Source organism: Anarrhichthys ocellatus, unplaced genomic scaffold (genome assembly GCF_004355925.1).
Source record: "Anarrhichthys ocellatus isolate YVR2014 unplaced genomic scaffold, GSC_Weel_1.0 scaffold5, whole genome shotgun sequence".
NCBI lineage: Eukaryota > Metazoa > Chordata > Actinopteri > Perciformes > Anarhichadidae > Anarrhichthys > Anarrhichthys ocellatus.
Genome location: NW_022280035.1, coordinates 11,617,226 through 11,635,526, shown reverse-complemented (window position 1 = coordinate 11,635,526; position 18,301 = coordinate 11,617,226). Strand labels below are relative to the sequence as shown.

General features: G+C 43.3%; 1 protein-coding gene across 1 annotated transcript in view; it reads left to right on the top strand.

Moving 5' to 3' along the window:
* The first annotated feature begins 510 nt into the window (after positions 1-510).
* LOC116382114 (adenylate cyclase type 6-like) overlaps positions 511-18,301 on the top strand; it is a 32,070-nt gene continuing 14,279 nt past the window's right edge. The window contains exons 1-3 of the mRNA XM_031844831.1: positions 511-759; positions 2,907-3,104; positions 3,243-4,128. Coding sequence (XP_031700691.1) covers positions 3,244-4,128 — 885 coding nt within the window. The 5' untranslated portion in view covers positions 511-759; positions 2,907-3,104; position 3,243. The remainder of the gene's footprint in view (positions 760-2,906; positions 3,105-3,242; positions 4,129-18,301) is intronic.

Below are 18,301 nucleotides of genomic sequence, written 5' to 3'. Positions count from 1 at the left end.
GTTGTATAGCCATTAAACGTGATACTCTTTATTTAATGTCTATATTGTTATACTGTTTACTACTCTTCTAATGATTGAGTAGTTTCAGTCTGACTTCTTTGGGGATCTTTGCAGTGATTATACACTGTCTCCACTAGGTGGTGCTATAACGCTGTCTGAATGTGCAGTTTGACGGAACTGCTTGAATTTTACATTGCTTCCTGCCACTTAAAAATGGAAATGCATATGTTTCTGATCTGTTTTTTTTGTGTTGTAATTTGGGTGACACTGTGGGCTGATGTGAAAGTGACAAAAATAAATTGGAGAACAAATGGACAATATTACAGCAAAGGGGTAAATCACACTCGCGCAGGAAGAGGCACACTCGTGCCACCTCTAGGGGGACTCCTGTGTTCACGAATGCAGGCTGTGTGTATCAATGCTTGTGTGTGTGAGAGAGAGAGAGCGCGAGAGAGAGAGAGAGAGAGAGAGAGAGAGAGAGAGAGAGAGAGAGAGAGAGAGCGCGAGAGAGAGCGCGAGAGAGAGTCGGGGAGGTCGAAGCGGTGGGAATGTACTGTAGCTCTGGCTGAGAAGAGCGAAGGTTGTCCGGCCAAAATCCGTAGTTTTTCCTCGCTCCCCTCTGAACCAGCGCCTCTCTTCCACGCCGACAGACCCGCATCTGAAGCGCGTGACGGCGGCTGCGTGAAGACTGAACACGGAGCTAAACTGGAGCTCCACTGCGGTGTTATATAGTTACTCGTGTAACGAGTATGTCCAATGGTAAGTAGGCTACGCTGCCTCTCTTAAAGCTTTCCCGCGGCTGTGTTGGGCAACCGATGTGCACAATGTTATTGTATTTGTTGCGGGTCGGCTGAACTGAAACGCAGTAAGAGGATTCAGCAGTCCGGGAAAAAAAAAATGCCAACAGCTGACTTGTACTACAGTGTTTTGCTGTGAAGATTGCGGCGGCGTTCAGGAGCCTGACCTGTACTGCAGGACTGTACACATAAGCATTGGTCCGTGTGCAGGCACAGGCAATTCATTTGCACTTTCTTTTTTTTTTGTTATAACGCGAAGCCGCGATTAAGAGGCAGATCAGCTGTTTTACACAGCGCATTTTGGCCCACAGCATTCTCACCAATTTCTTCTCGCTCAGTGACCTGTTTTGAGTCCAAACATAATGACGTACACGTTTATATTGAGGGAGACAGGCCCAGTATGTGGACCCCGTTATCACTGCACACTGGTTCCTGTGGACGGGGCTGCTATATCCCCGCGACGTCAGGAGATACGCTGCCAAGATTGAAGTTGCCCGAGGGAATGTTTATACTCCTGATAAGTTGGTGAAAGGCGGCGATGTGTGTCGAGTTGTGTTCCTCTTGCAGTCCACAGACTCCAGGCTGACTTCGGGCTATCCTGTAGTACAGTGACTCCATGTGCAGTGTGAGGCTTCATTTGAACACGGAGAGCTGTCGACTTCGCCCGTAGGGACTTGGAGCGTCCTGTTATGTAATGCGCTTCGGCCGACTGCCTGCATCCAAACAGCCTGGGCCTACACGTGTAATTGCTAAAACAATATATATTTTCATTTTTTTTTTTGACACCAGGCCTGTGTTAGCAGTGGTGATAGGAGGACTGTTGGCCAGTGTCATGTGGCGAACACGGCAAGATGTTGTTTATCTTTCCTCAAGTGAAAAGCATCACCATCTTGATTTGCCATGCATGCAGGACGGCTGACTCAAATCCGCCCATATGTGGCACAGATTATGTTCATGTTCAATGGCAGACGCATGCATGTAGCCTACAGATTGTATAACATCCGCATGCCGCTTTTGAATGCATCAAAGGTGAGCCGAGGATTGAGGTTATTGCTGGAGGAAGCCTGCAAGCTCGGAGCAGAAGGTGAACATGTATTTGCAGCATCCCAGACTGGGTCATATGCTAAATTGATGCTCTCAATAGTAATATCATGCGGATTCTAGTGCTAGTGTAGTAGTTGCGGTTGTTTATGACTAGATCATTACTTGAAGGAGTTTAATTAATTATAGCTATCCGGGAAAAAGGTTTTCCAAGCAGGAACACATTTCTAATCTTTAATATAAATATGTACTTTAGACACAATGCAGACACTCAAACTAGCCTTCCAATTAGATTTATTTATGTAGGTGTGGTGGTTGATCAACTCATATTACTAGCTGCTGTTGATTGTAAACACAGCCATGTGTGCACTTCATGTGAGCTCGTCCCACTGTTGTCTGCCTGGCAGAGATTTGCTTATTAAGTTTAGAGGTTAGCAGTGTCCTTGACATGTGCTGCCAGAAGCCTGCTATAGTGAGTCATCAAAGCTAATGGGTGGAAGCATGGGCAATTTAATCTGGACTGGATAGCTCTTGATCACTGATGGTGCCCACTCAGTAGGCCTTTGTTGTCAAATAGAGCACACCTGTTCCTGCCCACTCAAGATGTTACGGGTAGATTGCAATGATAGAGCATAGCAGACCGTTATCAACCAAGATGAGTGTCCATGTAAAAGCCCCCTGTGGTACACATTCAAAAGAAATCCAGCAATCAGTGGAGGGTTTGTTGAAATTGGACTGTGTTGAACTTTTTGGTTTGATGGCAAAAACTGACCAGTGGCACCTGCTGCATGAGGCAATAACTGGATGAGATTTTGTTGTCACGACCGAGTGTTTAGCAAACAAAGACAGCAAATCATTTCCATAGAAATGCTGTAGAGCCTGGTGGGGGAAGGTGATGAGGTCTTGCCAAACGTTCTGCCAAAGAATTACACATAACGACATGCACATGCAAACAGAAATAAATAACCCCATCAACATGTGTGTTTTTACTTGATGTCGACTTATCCATAATGACCCTCAGGGGATGTTAGCGCAACAACATCATGTGTATTGTTTGTGTTTTCCCAGGAAAACAGGTGGTCTATAGAGACACTCGATGGTGTATACTGCTGACACACTGAATATTTCTCCAAAGAAGGACGGCTCAAATGCAGACACACCTCCGATGCCGCGGGTCAGTCTGAGCTCATGGTGCGTGCTCGCTGGGATAAACTAGTGGCCTGGCCAAAGAGCGCAGTGTTGCTAAACACAATAAAGCCCACACAGGTGAGAGGCTTCTCGTTTCTTTAAGCTATTATCTCTTAAAGTGACATTTTGCATGCAGGATGTTTAAATTAAATGCCCCAAATATTGGCACTGCTTTTCTGCGTGTATGTTCTCTTAATGTCTTAATGTTTTGTTTAGGATGTCGTGGGCCAGAGGCCTCTTTGTAGGCACGGTGGATGAGCGAAAGACAGCATGGGGAGAGCGCAATGGCAAAAAGAGAAAGGACAGCTCGTCGTTGTGCAACCCCCACTACATGAGCTGCCTGAGGGACCCAGAGGACCTGGACCTCCCTAATGCGTCCCCCCAGCATTACCATCGCGGAGCAGGCACTAGTGGGGGCAACTTTGGCTTGCGCTGTGGCTGGCAGGAGGACCACTATGGGAAGAGGATGGGTGCCCTGGGTCCGAAGGCTGTGGACCTGGGCTTTGAAGATGTGGAGCTAAAGGGCAGGAAGGAGGAGGAATTAGGGGAACTAGCAGACAGTGGCTGCAAGGCGATGACTGCAGCAGACTGCTGGATGCGGGTTATGTGGGTTTTCCAGTCTAAGAAATTTCAGTCCTCCAAGCTGGAGCGTCTGTACCAGCGCTACTTCTTCAGGCTCAACCAGAGCTCTCTGACCATGCTGATGGGGGTGCTGGTGCTGGTGTGTGCGGTCATGATGGCCTTCCACTGCATCCACACGATCCCGGACGCGGCCTACATCTCAGTACTCTCTGTGGCCATGGCTCTCTTCCTGGCCATGATGGTGGTGTGCAACCGCAATGGCTTCCACCAGGACTACATGTGGATTGTGAGCTACCTGGTGATCGGGGTGCTGATTGTAGTGCAGGTTTTTGGGGTGCTGATGCTTTACCCCCCTAGTGCCTCAGAGGGCATCTGGTGGACGGTCTTCTTCATCTACATTATCTACACGCTGCTGCCGGTCCGAATGAGAGCTGCTGTGGTTAGTGGAGCTGTGCTGTCCACCATACACCTCGTGACCGCCTGGCAGCTCAACCAAGAGTACAAGTTCATTTTCAAACAGGTAAGTGAGAGCAGGAGTAACACACAATAGATCAGGTCTGAAAAAAGAATGGAGGGAGGTATTCACTCGTATCTGTTAGTTTGTGTTCGGTGTGGGCGATATGGATATTATTCTGTCACATCACATTGAATCATATCAACATCAGTGATTTGACACGATTAAGCAACCAATTTACTGTTTGAGTAAAATTTCAAGAAAACATTTTACAGGTATGTGAGGTATTTTTTTCGGTTCCATATAATTGTAAACTGAATGTCTTTGGGTTTTGGACTGTCGAGGAAAAAAAAACTAGAAAGATGTAACTTTTGGGCTCTTGGAAATTGTGGTGTGATTTTTCAGAAATGTCTAACATTTTGAAAACAAAACGACAAATCAATCAATGAAGAAAATAGTCGCAACCTTGACAGTGATATTTTACGTTTTCTGGAAATTCAGTTTAGGGAGTATTCACAGTTGAAATAACCTGATATGAAGATGACTGTTTTTGTACACTAAACACCTTACAAATCTTCATCACATTAATACTTAAAATCCAATCTGGTCATTCTCATACCACCAGTAGTCAAATAACTAAGCCAAATGCACCTTTAGTCGTACTTTTAACACATCAAATGATAGGTATACATTTACGGGTCTGTCTCAGTAAAATACTCCCAATTACATGTACAGTTGAATCTGTTGTAATTGTTCCTCCTGTCCATACTGGTTGTTTCTTAAAGCAAGGTCAGTGTAAGTGGTGTGAGACAATCAACAGTTTTAGTTTTGTGAAAAACTACATTCCAAAATTCAGTCAAAGTTAATACGAGGCTTGAACAATCTGAGTTAGAGCAATCTAAGGGGAATCTTTCAAAGTTAGGGTCCTTATAATAAAAAAACTCCCATCAGAATTTCACATTAAAAAGACTTTGGAAGATTTGGACTTGATTTGTTCGACCGCTGAAGCCTCTTATCAGTTTTGACTGAACACAGGGCGGGATTTTGTTTCCCATCACATTGAAGTCACATGAAGTCTCTTCATGACTAGCATGCACAGGAAGAACAATAGCAGCAGCCAATAACATACATTTCTGTACATTTAGACATGTGAATATTTATTTTAAGGCAGAATTGAACGAATGTGAATCAATCCATCAATAGTTTTAAAAAGACGTGTTTGAGAAATGTGTCTTTTTGTCGCGTAGTTGCTGCCGAATAGACGTCCGTCTCTGAAAATGAAAGAGAACATTTATATTCATGAGAAAACAAGACGCATGTCTCAGACTCGTGCTGCGAGTCAGGGCCCACTATCATCACCATACAATTGAGCACAATGTTGTCACTGTATTCACAAGTGGAAACGCCCTACTTTCTCTTCCCATCAATATAGGACAAACATTGTACGGACTCCTCAACCACTTTTCCGTGTCAGAGGTGCCGTACTAAAAGTAGATGGTGCTGTAGATCTCGACAGTTTTTCAGATGAGATTTTTAATGAGCCCATGTTTTGTGCTGTAGGGCAGCTATTGGCAACTCTGTTGGGGTTTGTGGAAGGTCATCTGGGTTGAATGAGCCCGTTTAGCTGCATTGTGAGGGAATATCATGATAATGTAGCATGGTGCCATTCAGGCCGCAATTCCCTAAAACAAGGAGGCTATTGTAGTAAAATGAAACGGGGTGGGGTGGGATACTCGGATTGTGCAATGAATTTGATGGAAAACATGATGATTACTTCTTCGTAGTGGAGGCTGTGGAAAAAAATGCATAAATACCGAAGTAGACATTTATAATTCAGTTCACATTGGAGTTATTTCCTCATTAGTTTTGTCTGTTTACTCTTTTTGTTCATGCTGTCAGATCCTCATGGATTTTCTTATAATGTTCAGTGTGTTTGTGATAATTAGATTTACACTGTGTCAGATTGTAAAATTTAATTTTACTTGGGGATTCAAAAACATTTCGTGAATCTGCTCCACCTCCAAAACAGAAGTAATGAATAACCTTTTGTAGGACCGCAACCAACCATTATTTATTTTTAACAATTAATGCGTCGACTTTAGTGATGTTTATTTGATGATTCCATGATCTTTTAGAAAAGAGTAAAACAATGCACATCATAAGTATCCAATTGCTTGTTTTGACCAACATTGTTAAATTGCAATCTAACAAAAATAGAAGTCCCTGTGTATGCGTGTGTGCACTGTATGAATGTACGTGTGTTTTGTTTATGTGTGTATGTACAGTATACATGTCTGTTGATTTTCTGGACAACCAACCGTTTATCTGATCAACTTCACACTTGGCGGGTTTATTGCTTCGGACCTAAAGAAGTGCAGTATTGAGTGCATATTTATTAGTAGTGTGTTGTGTGTACACTGTGAAGTGTATCGAGAGGGTATCCGTATTAACTGTTAAACCGCCTGACGGCATGCGCGGGTCAGCTTGCTCTCTGTCAATGTTTCGGAGAGCTTTCGACCCACATGACGGTATACGCTAGCATTGCTAGAAGATGCTACTATGTCATGGCAGGTATATTGCTCAGGACCCTCGGGAGCACAGAGTCATGTGTAAAGTTGTTTGAATGAGCGGTTCTCGAGAAAAGCTGCAAGCAGCAATAACGGAGGTCAAGCGATTGGCCGGTTGTGAACAGACACTGCACTACTGATATACAACAGAGAAAAGGAGTAAACCCTCATATTTAGAGAACACAACCAGCAAACGTTTGGCATTTTCCATTGTCAGGCGACTTCAACGATTTTCTGTTTATCTAGTATTAATTCATCATTTCAGCACCAAAACCTTTAAAATATAGTTTTTAACTAGTCATGTTCATTGATACAATAGGCCATTTACATTTTGACATATCTCAGGAGGAAAATCACCGGTGTAAATGATAAAATGAATGGCTGTGTTCCATTTAGCTGCTTCGGTGTCAGGGTCCGGGTATTGTGCATGCTGGCTCACTGTCACGCTGGCTCACTGGAATACTTAAATAGAGCGGAGACATTGTTAATGTTTTTATTTTATGTTACACCTCTGATTTCCCAGTATGACAACTAAGATTATGAAGACAGCGATTATCCCTTTTCAACATTATTCACTTTATTGTTATCCCACAATTTTCCTGCTATTTAATTGGTGCCAGAGGTCAACCTGCCGGTATGAGCTGTGTAGTTTAGTGTAAGAATTGCTGCAGTTTTCAGTGGGGAATTTGTCCCATAATGGCCTACATGCTGTTTCAGATGCCTTTTCACCCTTACAATAATTCAAGAATCATGTGACAACCTCAAAATACATTTATATTTTTTCCTGTTTGAAGTGGAAATGTTTGAAGACAATGCCTCAAACTAACTCCACTCAGTTGAACTTGCGTAACACTAGAGAGACATGTGATTGGTTTTCTCTACCAACCATCGCTATTAAGCAACCAGATGAATGTGGAGCGACTCTGAATAAGGCAATATTGACATAACTCTACTGGTCCAGTGAGCTTGCGTGTTGAGTCCCCGTGCCCCAGACTAGACGGGGCGACTACAGGCACATTGGTCTGTAGCCTCTATGTACTCCAGCCCTGGTTGGTTGCATTGGTCTGCCGAAGATGGACTGCTGCCCTGCCTGCAGGCTTGGACCCCCAACACAGTGCGTTCCAGCTCTCTAAACAATCAATGATGGGACATTCTGTCTCTCTCTCTCTTGTGCTCATAGGGTTTTAATAGAGATTGAGGAAAATACGTCAGGTTTGCTTGGGGTTGTTTAATGCTGTTGGCAGACATATCTGCACATAAATCTTGTTAAATGAAGAGGATTATTAATTTCAGGCCAATTTCTTTGTGACTCTTAAGATTAGAGCAGCACTCGGTCTCAACGGGTATCTCGCTTCAAGCTTCTTGCAGTTTTATGAATACAGAAAGACTCCATTCAATCTGTCACTCCCGCTGTATCAAACACGTCGGCTCACACAACTTCTGTGGCTCCTGTCGTCACATGGCCAGACTCTCTGATCGGGGACAGCTGGTTTCTTCTTCTGGGACCTCATCATCCTCCAGCCGATTCTGTGTCCCAGACCTGTTTTTCCCCTTATTTGTTTTTTCCCTGCGGAGATGTTCATGCAGGATCAGCGCTGAGAAGATGTGAGACCGATGATGGCGAGGACAAAAGGGGTCTTTGTGAGGGACCTCCTCGATGAAGCAGGGGAGGCATTTGTGTGTGTGTGTGTGTGTGTGTGTGTGTGTGTGTGTGTGAGGGGTGGAGGTTACAGTGGTGACAAGGGGACGGCCACGGATGGAGAGTGTGAAATAAATGCTGGGTTGACGCACTCTGCTGTAAAAGAGCTCTTCCCTCCTTACACTTTTCTCTGAGTCATAATTCCGTTCTTACAAAATCCCTGTCAGATGGAGTAGCCTTTTATTTGTCAACGGGCTCAGATTGAGCTCACTCTACTCATGGGGATTGTTTCCATAGATCTCCATGTTTCTCCGCTGTGCTCTGAAGGGCCTCTTCTGACAACTATAGAGAGATGAATGTAACTGCTCTCAGGAAGAAGCAAGTTACACCGCTGCTGTTCACTTGAAGTGCCTCCACTATCCCACAGGAACAGGATTCAGAGGGACCTCATTCAATCTTACAGGTGGCAAATGAAAGCTTTTGACTCAGATAGGATTAACTGGGCTGCACCTGAGTCCTGACCCTCATGTCCTCAGCAGTAGCTACCACCCTGAACACACACCTTTGGTGGACAGATATTGGACTTTCATGACTTGAAACGTTGTGCAAGAATATTTCATTTCATAAAATATTTTTTAATTGGCACTTTTCTTTTTTCTTTTCTTGGACTCGGTGTTGACTCGGGACTCGGAGCTGCTCAGACTTGGATCTAGAAGTAACATATTAGTCTCATATACTGTAGGTGGCATTCGTTTCTTGCTTGTTTCGGACAAGCTTAATTTCAAAGCGAGCTGTTTTTCCCTCACAGAAAACATTCAACATCAACCATTTATTTTACCGCTGGCTGGCTCGTCTTTGGCAACTCTTCATGCAATTCCTTCAAAATGATCTTCTGGAAGTTGGATTCTTTATGAAATCAGTATTGGCGTAAGACTTAGAAATGCTGTAATAATGATTGCTCTTACTGTATCAAACGTCACACTTCATCGAAATATCATGTCAGTAAAACTATAACGTGAGGATAATGTATGTGCATTCAATCACAATATAGACGTTGAAACAGCATTGTCCTTAACTTCTGTATAATATAGTTATATTTAGTATGTAGTTGTTTAGGAGTTCAATATACACAATGTCTATAAGTCAAGACATGTCTTTTTTTATGACAAAAACTAATAATTATTTCATGAAAAACGTACATTTATTTTGTACATGAGATACACGTTATGTAATCTATATAATTTAATTTTGAACAACCTCATCTATCTTCATTTTTTTCTTCTTCGCATAATTGCTTTTTTTGTCAATTTGCTGTAAAGTGGAAGATTTGTCCACAGAAGGGTCCATTTATTATTCTCCCGCCTCCTCCCTGTAACTGGTTTAAAAGTTCTGCTGCTGGCTTCTCCGACAGCTGACGTTGTGGAAGCTGCTTTGCTTTCTACGTTTTTGACAGTTGTTTGACAACCTGCAGCCTTTTGGTTGGAAGAAGCTTCCAAATTCCTATTATTCTATTGGTGACGTCAATGTTTGTTGTCGTGTTTTGGTTTTCTGACATTTCTGTGTGTTAGCAACACTCGGCGCCCTCATGTTGAATCTTTACTCCAGCATATGAAGGCACCACACGGAGCCAGCAGTTTGTGTTGCAGTAGCTTCATGAGGTTTTGTTTGTAGACGAACAACATCTAACTTTTTCATCACCCAATGCATTCTCATCATGTTGGCTGGGGAGCAGGCAACACTATCGAGTGAGATTTTAGAGCATCACCCAAACTCCAAATTTAAAAGTGTCATCCTTACTAGAAAATGCCCCCTTTGCATTGGGGTACTTTTTACTAAGTTATGTTCTCATGGCACTGAAGTCAGGCACAGCGCGCGCACACACGTCACATGGTCCAAAACAGATTCCTTTGGCCTTTAGAGGGCTTCCCTGTGAGACCACATGTCCCTCATGTTTTTATTTTGTCATTCTCTCTTGTGGAAAACAAAGTTTTGCTTTGTTTGATATATACATTTCCATAAGTTGGGCATCAACAGCTGTGCATCCATATGCCTATATGTCGTAAGGGGGATTATGTGACTTACTGTGCCATTGTTTCATTCTACGACTTTATAAACAACCTTCGTGCAAGATGTCATCCACGGATTATCAAGGAACTAAACTGAAGTTGTTCTTTTGTGTGCAGCAGGATATATTTGGATAGCCGAAATCCTAAATGTAGTCCTCTGAAGTGTGAGCTATCGACAGGCAGGTCAAGAAGAGAGTGAAGTCTTAAAGGTACATTCAGTTTTTATGTGCTGATCCAGCACGAGAGGAAAAACCTGTTCCTCTGGCAGATTGTTATGGGGTCAACGAATGTGGGAGTAGTGGAAACATACTGATCCCTCTGCTTAACATTGGTGGAAAAGATACCAATCAATGAAATGTCACATGACCGAGGCATGCATAATGCATTTAGGCCAGAACAATGGAGTTACCTTAGAAAAATCTGAAAGTAAACACACAGGCTAACTTAACCCTTTATGCAATTATTTATGATGCTTTTATTGGAAACTACATTACATAGTTCTTAGATGTACTGTAGGAGATTACCTTCTGCTCTCCAAATGGGATTGAAACTAACAGAAAATGTGACTTGTTGGTTCTATTTATATTCAAGTTTTATCACTCGGGATGTAATATATAAGATATAATTCTTATTTTTTGTTAACTGTATTAGAGTTCACTGTAGCTTATTTTTAGGACGAGGCATAATTCTTTTATAACTGAGTTTCGGCAACTGACTGAAAGTTTGAGGAATAAAAACAAAATCCTTTGTTTTAAGCATCAGCAATAATAAAGAACTAAACACAGCCTTACATTAGCTGTATTAGATTAAATAAGATTAAAAAATATTTTCTGATTTAGATCATCATATACTGTAGGTGATCTAACAATAAGTAAACAAGACTAAGAGTAAAACATTTAATACTTGACGCTCATCAATGTGTGATTCTACAGACAGATTTTGGTCAGCACCCAATAAGTATTGAAGTTTGATACCCGGCCCTATTTATATTTAGCGGATCCGGTGTCCAGTGTACACATAGGCCAGTGGAGTGTGTGATCTGTGTCTGTCTGCGTGAGCTGCATGGATCAGACAAGCTCACTTGGCTGCTGTCAAATGGTGAGAACTCATCATCAGGTGCTGTGGCTGCCAAACAATGCACTGGCTCAAATAATAGATCCCCCCCCCCCCCCCCCCCCACCCACCCCCCCCCCCCCCCCCCCCCACCCCCCTGTACTCCCACCCCTGTCAGAGAGAGAGAGAGAGAGCTTGTGACTCATCCAGTTATTGTATTTCAACCAAAGGCAATGATACAAACCCGGATAACTTCCACCACCATGTTTGGGAGCAATTAAGATTAGCGATAAGCAAAATATCGCTCCTAAAATACAGCCAATGATAAGGCAAATAATAGCCGTACTAATAACAGCTGTGCAAGTCTGGGATGAGGAAGTGGAGGCTTCTAATAACAGCTCATGGTTTACGAACAATTGCTCTCTGCAAAAGTAAATACAGGGATTTACGGCTGAACTGCCATGGCGGCCGGCCAAGAGATATATATTAAGAATCCATTAGCGGTGTTAAATGTTCATCTGTGTGGCATGCAAGCATAGGCTTTTAAGGGCAGTTTTGCTCTGGATCCTGTTGAGCTTAGTGCACCCTATCCCAGTGCCGCTGACAGGAAGGTGAATGGCTCTCTGTCAAAGGTCACCACGCGTCACACTTGCCAACTGTCTTGTTATTGCACTATCCCAGTTACCGTTAAAACAGCCTCAACATATGTCGGGCTGGTGTGAGCACACATTACTGGAGGGAGCCTGTAATTAACAAACATGTCGCTATCGGTGTACAATCGCCTTCCTGCTATGAAATGCACACCACTGTGAATAACCCATGTCTCTATTGTCGAAAACATTATAGACCCTCTTTCACCTGCTCGGCCTCTTTGACTTTCACCTGACCAGCTTGTTAGATGGAAACAGTAGATCATCCTGATGATTTTGTCCAGTCAGTGAGGATAGTTTTTCCTGTTTAAAGTGCCGAGCCTCGGTGTCTCACGGCATCATTTTCAGTGAATGACGTCAGATACAATAACAAGACCCTGGTCTCATGATGTAATTCCACACACTCTGGGTTAATCCAAAGGAAGTTATACTCTGCCTTCCACACGATCCTCCCAATGAAGAGTGGTAAAAGCTCAGATAGCCTGTTGTCGTCGTGTCGTAAAGTATCACGCGCCCTTCCTCAAACGTAAAAAAATCCATTTAAGGTGGCAGAAAGACGGTACTGTTTTCTTTATTTGTGATGAAGCATCACAAGCATCGTCTCATTGTAAAGAAGAGCCACGGCTGCTAGACTCCAATATGCCTGAATCACATTTCCCCTTTGTTTTGGTATGTATAGCCATTAAGGGCTGAGCAGAGATGATCAGGACGTCGTACAGTAAAGGCACTGAGACATATGCAGCAGCAGTTCAGCTTGTAGTTTTCAAAACATGCATTGAAATTCAACACCCGTGCTTTTATCTCTGTGCAAAGCTGCTGATGTATCAGGCTTCACACACATGCCACATGTGACTTTTCCTGAAGATGGCCCGGCAGGCGGATGTGTTGCATGCATGAGTTTAGTATCGGCTCATCCTGGACCGAGCAGCTCACGGAAGCCAAAACTAGAGTTGTAGCATTTGACCGAACTGCTGTCGCGTGTCTGCTGTTTAAACTATAACCTGCTGTTCTTGTACCTGTATTGATCTGTATGCTTTTTGTAGTAAAAGTCAATATTGTGTATGGTTGAAGAGTTAGAACAGGGACGGGCAGCAGTTAACACAGGGTAGTGAATGGAGCAGCTTACATAACTGGACAGTGAAACTAAACTCTTGTATGTTTTTATTGGAGCTCGGGCATCTGGCCACACACATTATCTCATTTAATGTAGCTTAATGCTCCCGCTCTTAATCCTGTTACTCAGTATTTAAAGACAGTCTGGCTAAAAGAACAGAAAACATGCTCTAGTGCTGAACAAATGTGGTCCCATGCAGTCACCAGCAGACATTTTCCCTTTTTGGAGTTATCTCCTGTTACATCGGTCTGTCAAAGCCAAATGGTGGCCTTGGGGTTTGTGTTGTGCATTGTGCTTTACAGGAGATGGAGGCAATACCAGCTGAAATGGGAATTCCTGCATGTTAAGCTCACAGTCACACATTTCAAGGTCTGGACTCCCTCACACATTCAAATCAGTGAGAGCAGCCAACGGAGGAGTGAATGGGGCTGCTTGATTTGTTTGGCTAATTAACCAAATCTTGTGTTCACGCAGCCGCCGTGCTGTAATTGCAGCTGTGGCTGTAAGGGTGTGAGTGGGCAGGAAGTGAGGGGTTAGTGAGGACATAGCTGGGAGGAGAGTTTCGTGCCCACTCCTCCCTCCCTCCCTCTCTCTGTCCAGCCAAACTGACCCCGGACCACTGAGCAGCCAAGACCACTGACAAACAGACACGGGTATACCTGTCTGTATCTGAAAACTCCCAAAAACAATGGAGTGTTCAATACTAATATGTGTTGATTATTACAGTTTACCCGTTGTATCATAATTCAAATGAGGAAACATGGACACAGTGGACACCTGTTGGTGCCGTTACTAATGCTCCTACTCATACTATTACTCCCACTACTTTGATAATTTACTGTAGTAGTACGATAACCTCGAATTATTCTGATATTTGTGTAATTTTTAAAGCAAAAAAGCTAAACATTCTCTGACTCCACCTGCTCAAAAGTGAGGATTTGCTGCTTTTCAGCAAATCTGCTTTACAGTGACAAATCTTGTTGATTGAACAAAAACAAGTTATTAGAAGACTTCTCCTGTGATTAACAGTTTTCACTAATTTATGCATTTTTCAAAACAAAACATTTAATTGATTAGTAAACATAACTTTTATTTGCAGCCCTAAAGTGAAAACTGAATGAACATTGGCTGAAGCTGCAGCAGTAGGACACGCAAAGCAAATACAAGCATTGAAAGCTTTAGGTTGCACACGCATTTAATGTGAGATTATTTTGTGGCTGTCCCTCTAGTTCACAGAGACCAGAAATGTTGGAAAAAAACGGGAAGAGGGTCAAATGATATTGTCCTCAGACCTAAACCCAGGGTGGTATAAAGTGAAGTAAGCCACAAGAAAGCGTTAGGCAGCAAAAATGTGAGTTCATATGACACTGCCGCTTTGTTTTAGGGAGCCGCCCTGTTCAAAGCTCTGCAATGACAGTGTAACTGCAACAACAAAGAACATGTTGTATCTGTGAACTGTTTTTTTCTAAAAGTCGTTCCCTTCTTTTCGCGGTCATTCTTTTTCTCAGTACGTCCTCTGTACTGTCACATCTTTTGTTAATGGCTGTCTTCAGGCTCTACAGGTTCAGATACAGTGTCAGAAGAAAAGTGGGAAAATCATGGCCAGCACATTGACAGATGCATATTGTCCTCATTGGAACCGTTGAACTCAGGCCATCAATAGCAAATAGAAGGTCGGGATATTGAACTAGAAGGAGAGATGAGCATTCTACTCTTTTGATTAAAGGAAAAATGTGTTGGTCAAATTAGAAAAGTGGAGTGGGTTTCAGCTGTTGGTTGCAGTTTGTTCAGTAATTCCAGGATTGCTGGGAGATATCTTTTATCCTCATGTTTGGACAACGTTTATGTGCAAGTATTAATTCGGGGATCTGTTTTTATGACAGATGTGCGGCCTGGGTCCAGCTCCATTTAGCTTCGCGGAATATGCTTCAGCATTTCAGAAAGATTACTCTGTGGCCTCACTGGTCGCCTGAGACCAATTTTGGTTTGGCCCGAGCCATGACGAAAAACAAAGCTCCAGTCCCACGATGGCCCTCCTCTGCAACTTTTATCTTTATAAGGAATGGCTTCTTTCTTATGGCCGTAATTACATATTATAGTAACCCCTGATTAGATCCGGACAAGTGCAACAAAGTCTCATAGTATTGTCTATTTTTATCTCTCTGCTACCACATGTTATCTTTTCAGGCTAAGATCATCCGTATGTGACTGGCCTTTGACGTTCATCTCTGTAAGACATTTTAAAATCTCCAGATGCCTATCAAAGGCCATGTGCTGGAGAGTAGCCCCCATGTCAACAGCAGTCCGGGTCCCAAGAGCCAGTGTGTTGACTTATGGGATGTAGCACTCTGGCCTTTTAAAGGGCTGGAGGGATATCTGAACTCATTTTTCGTTGCAGGCTCAAGTACGCCTGGATAAAGCCAAACATTGAATACGTGGACAAAGCTTTTTTCAACAAGTGACAGTTTGTTGTATCTGAGGTTATGAGTTCAACCTTCACTGAAGCTTCTTAAGAGTAAAAGAAACACTTGTACACTCGCCACAATGCCGGAAGGCGGAACAGTCATGGAGACATCCCAAATTGATCAAGACAACACATCAGTTGTGGCATAAGTTTTGCCTCTGAATGAATGGACCCTGGTGTGAAAAGTTGATTTATGCACATGTACATTCCAGCATGCCTGTGCTTGAGGGAATTGTCCAGTGGGATATTATTAAAGACGGAACGGATTTTCTGTGTGTTTGCCAAGCCAAAATCTTTTCCATCCCGTTCCCTCATTCATTCTTTAACATGTTATCCATCTGCCTTACTTTAAAAAGCACCTTGCCGGGAGCCGCACCTTATAAGCCAATGTTTGGACTCCTTTTAACTTCACCGCCAAGAGGTTCCCGCTTAAGTAAATGTTGAGCGAGCCTCGTCTTTGAGAGCCAAAAGTCTGAAGGAAGAACGGTCAGGAGACATCAGGGGAAGAAACTCTTCAGTCCAGCTTAGTGGTTATGAAGAGAGTAGCAGTGTGCTAATGAAGAGAAGCTTCTACTTCTCTCTTTACACCACATTACTGTTTGGAGAGGGACGTGTCAGCGCTTCCGTGGGTCTGTGTCGGATTTGCAGGCCTGGGTGATATAAGTGCGGCAACAGACACAACACGCTTCAGGATCAAAGAGCTGCCAGTCCAAAAGGACCCCCCCCACACACACACATACACACAAACACACACACACAATATTTATTCCAAAGCCTCTGTGAATGCTTCTGCCTCTAATCTCCAGACCGTGTGGTGACTAAGCATAACTTGGCACGAACAAAAGCATTGTTCATCATGTTTCCACACACTTTACTTTCATTTATTCGAATATATCAGGCTGTTGCATCGAGCTATCATTCAAGATGTAGTCAGTCAATTGTTGTTCAGCTCTAATGATGCTCACCCCGAACGCACCATACCTGCTGATATTTTGGGGCTCTTGCGAGGTTTCAATAGACGCTGCTCATGCATTGGCATCACGTTTCTAAATAAACGTGTGTTCATGCTATCACTGCCCTCCTGTGTGTTGTTCTGTTCAACAAAAACACACAACATCCTTAATGTGGGGCCTCCAGAGCTGCATTCAAGCACACGGAATGTTTTTTGCCAAGCTATCAAAATCAACTTGACAGGAATGTCTTTACTTGCGCTCACATGGGAAGCTGAATTGCCTGGATGTAAATTGAGTGCATTGCTAAGAAGTGTGGTCCTGGGAACTGCAGGTGGCCCCGTATCTCAGACAGGCCACTTAACGAAGTTATCTGGCTCACTCTGTTCAGAGCCATCTGTTTGGGATTAATACGATCAGGTTATATCAGGGCCCTTCAAGACTGGAGTGTCAGGTCGCCATTGGTGGTCTATAACATTACGATGCAGGGCTTATCAGGAAGCTCTGGCCTGTCAATGATTAATGAACACAACAGTGTAATCGCTCGTTGAGTGACGGTGCGGCACAAATTCAATGTTGCACTTAAAAGAACAATTGCTCTGCCGGTCATGTAGAGATCAAGAGTCTGGTGTTCTCTGTAGGTCCTCACACTTGATCTTCAACGGCCTGATGAGGTGTCTCACACCTCTCGACAGCTTTGATCTGAATCTTTGAAAGTTGACTGACAGTTGGCATCAACCATTCTCTGTCATCCTGCATCAAGGACATCAAAAAAAAAAGTGCGTCTTGGTCTTTCCTAAAAACCTGTTTGAAGGAACCTGGGTGCATCTATATCCCTCAGCAATGAAAAATGAGAGTACATTTTGGATGCTCCATTGTTAGTTTTTGAAAAATGTTGTTGCTCTTTGCCTGCATCAGCTACATCAGGGATTGGTATTTATGGAATACTTCAAAAGCATGTTTGCTTTTGCACCTGCAAACCCTCAGTGCGTTTGTTTTTGCTTACCGCTGCGCTTCTGATCTAGTTCGACCATTTGTTTTCAGATGGAATAGGAAGCTACCAACGACTCTCTCTTCGAATAAACAGCGGAATTTGCCTGCCGCTGTCCTGTGGAAACGGTGTTGCGTTTCAAGAGCAGGCTGTTAGATCGTCTCTGTCTTGTTGTGACAACAAAGGGAGAGTTCTCGTGTGTACAGTGTAAACCTCGTCTCAGGACCACAGCGCGAAGCCTGCCGTCACTCGACAAGTTTGTTTTAGTCTGTCTCCGTTTAAGTCAGTGTATAGATGCTGAGTTAGTCGTTTAATACTCCTCTTTTTGAAAAGGCCAAAGACACGTTCATGAAAATATGCAGTGTATGTATGCTGATAGTCATCATGATGTCTGCAGATCTCCATCTCTCCCCCGCCATCTTTCTCATAGACGCAACTTAGAAACATGCACACAAACGCACTCTGGTTTGGCACCATACCAGCCGTGGCTCAGAAGTGCTGGTACTGGTGATGACATTTTTCATGTCATCCAGTTTAGTCATGATGTTGTTATTGAGACTGTTTAAAATTCCGCCTTTATGTGTGTGCTTTGCCTGCATGTCTTTTTCTCATTATTGATAACATCTTCAGAGGAAGCACTCTGTGCTCTGGTCATGGGTCAAGTGACTTTCCCAGGCTGGAGTGTGTTTCTGAACATGGAGAGGACGTGTGTGTGTGTGTGTGTGTGTGTGTGTGTGTGTGTGTG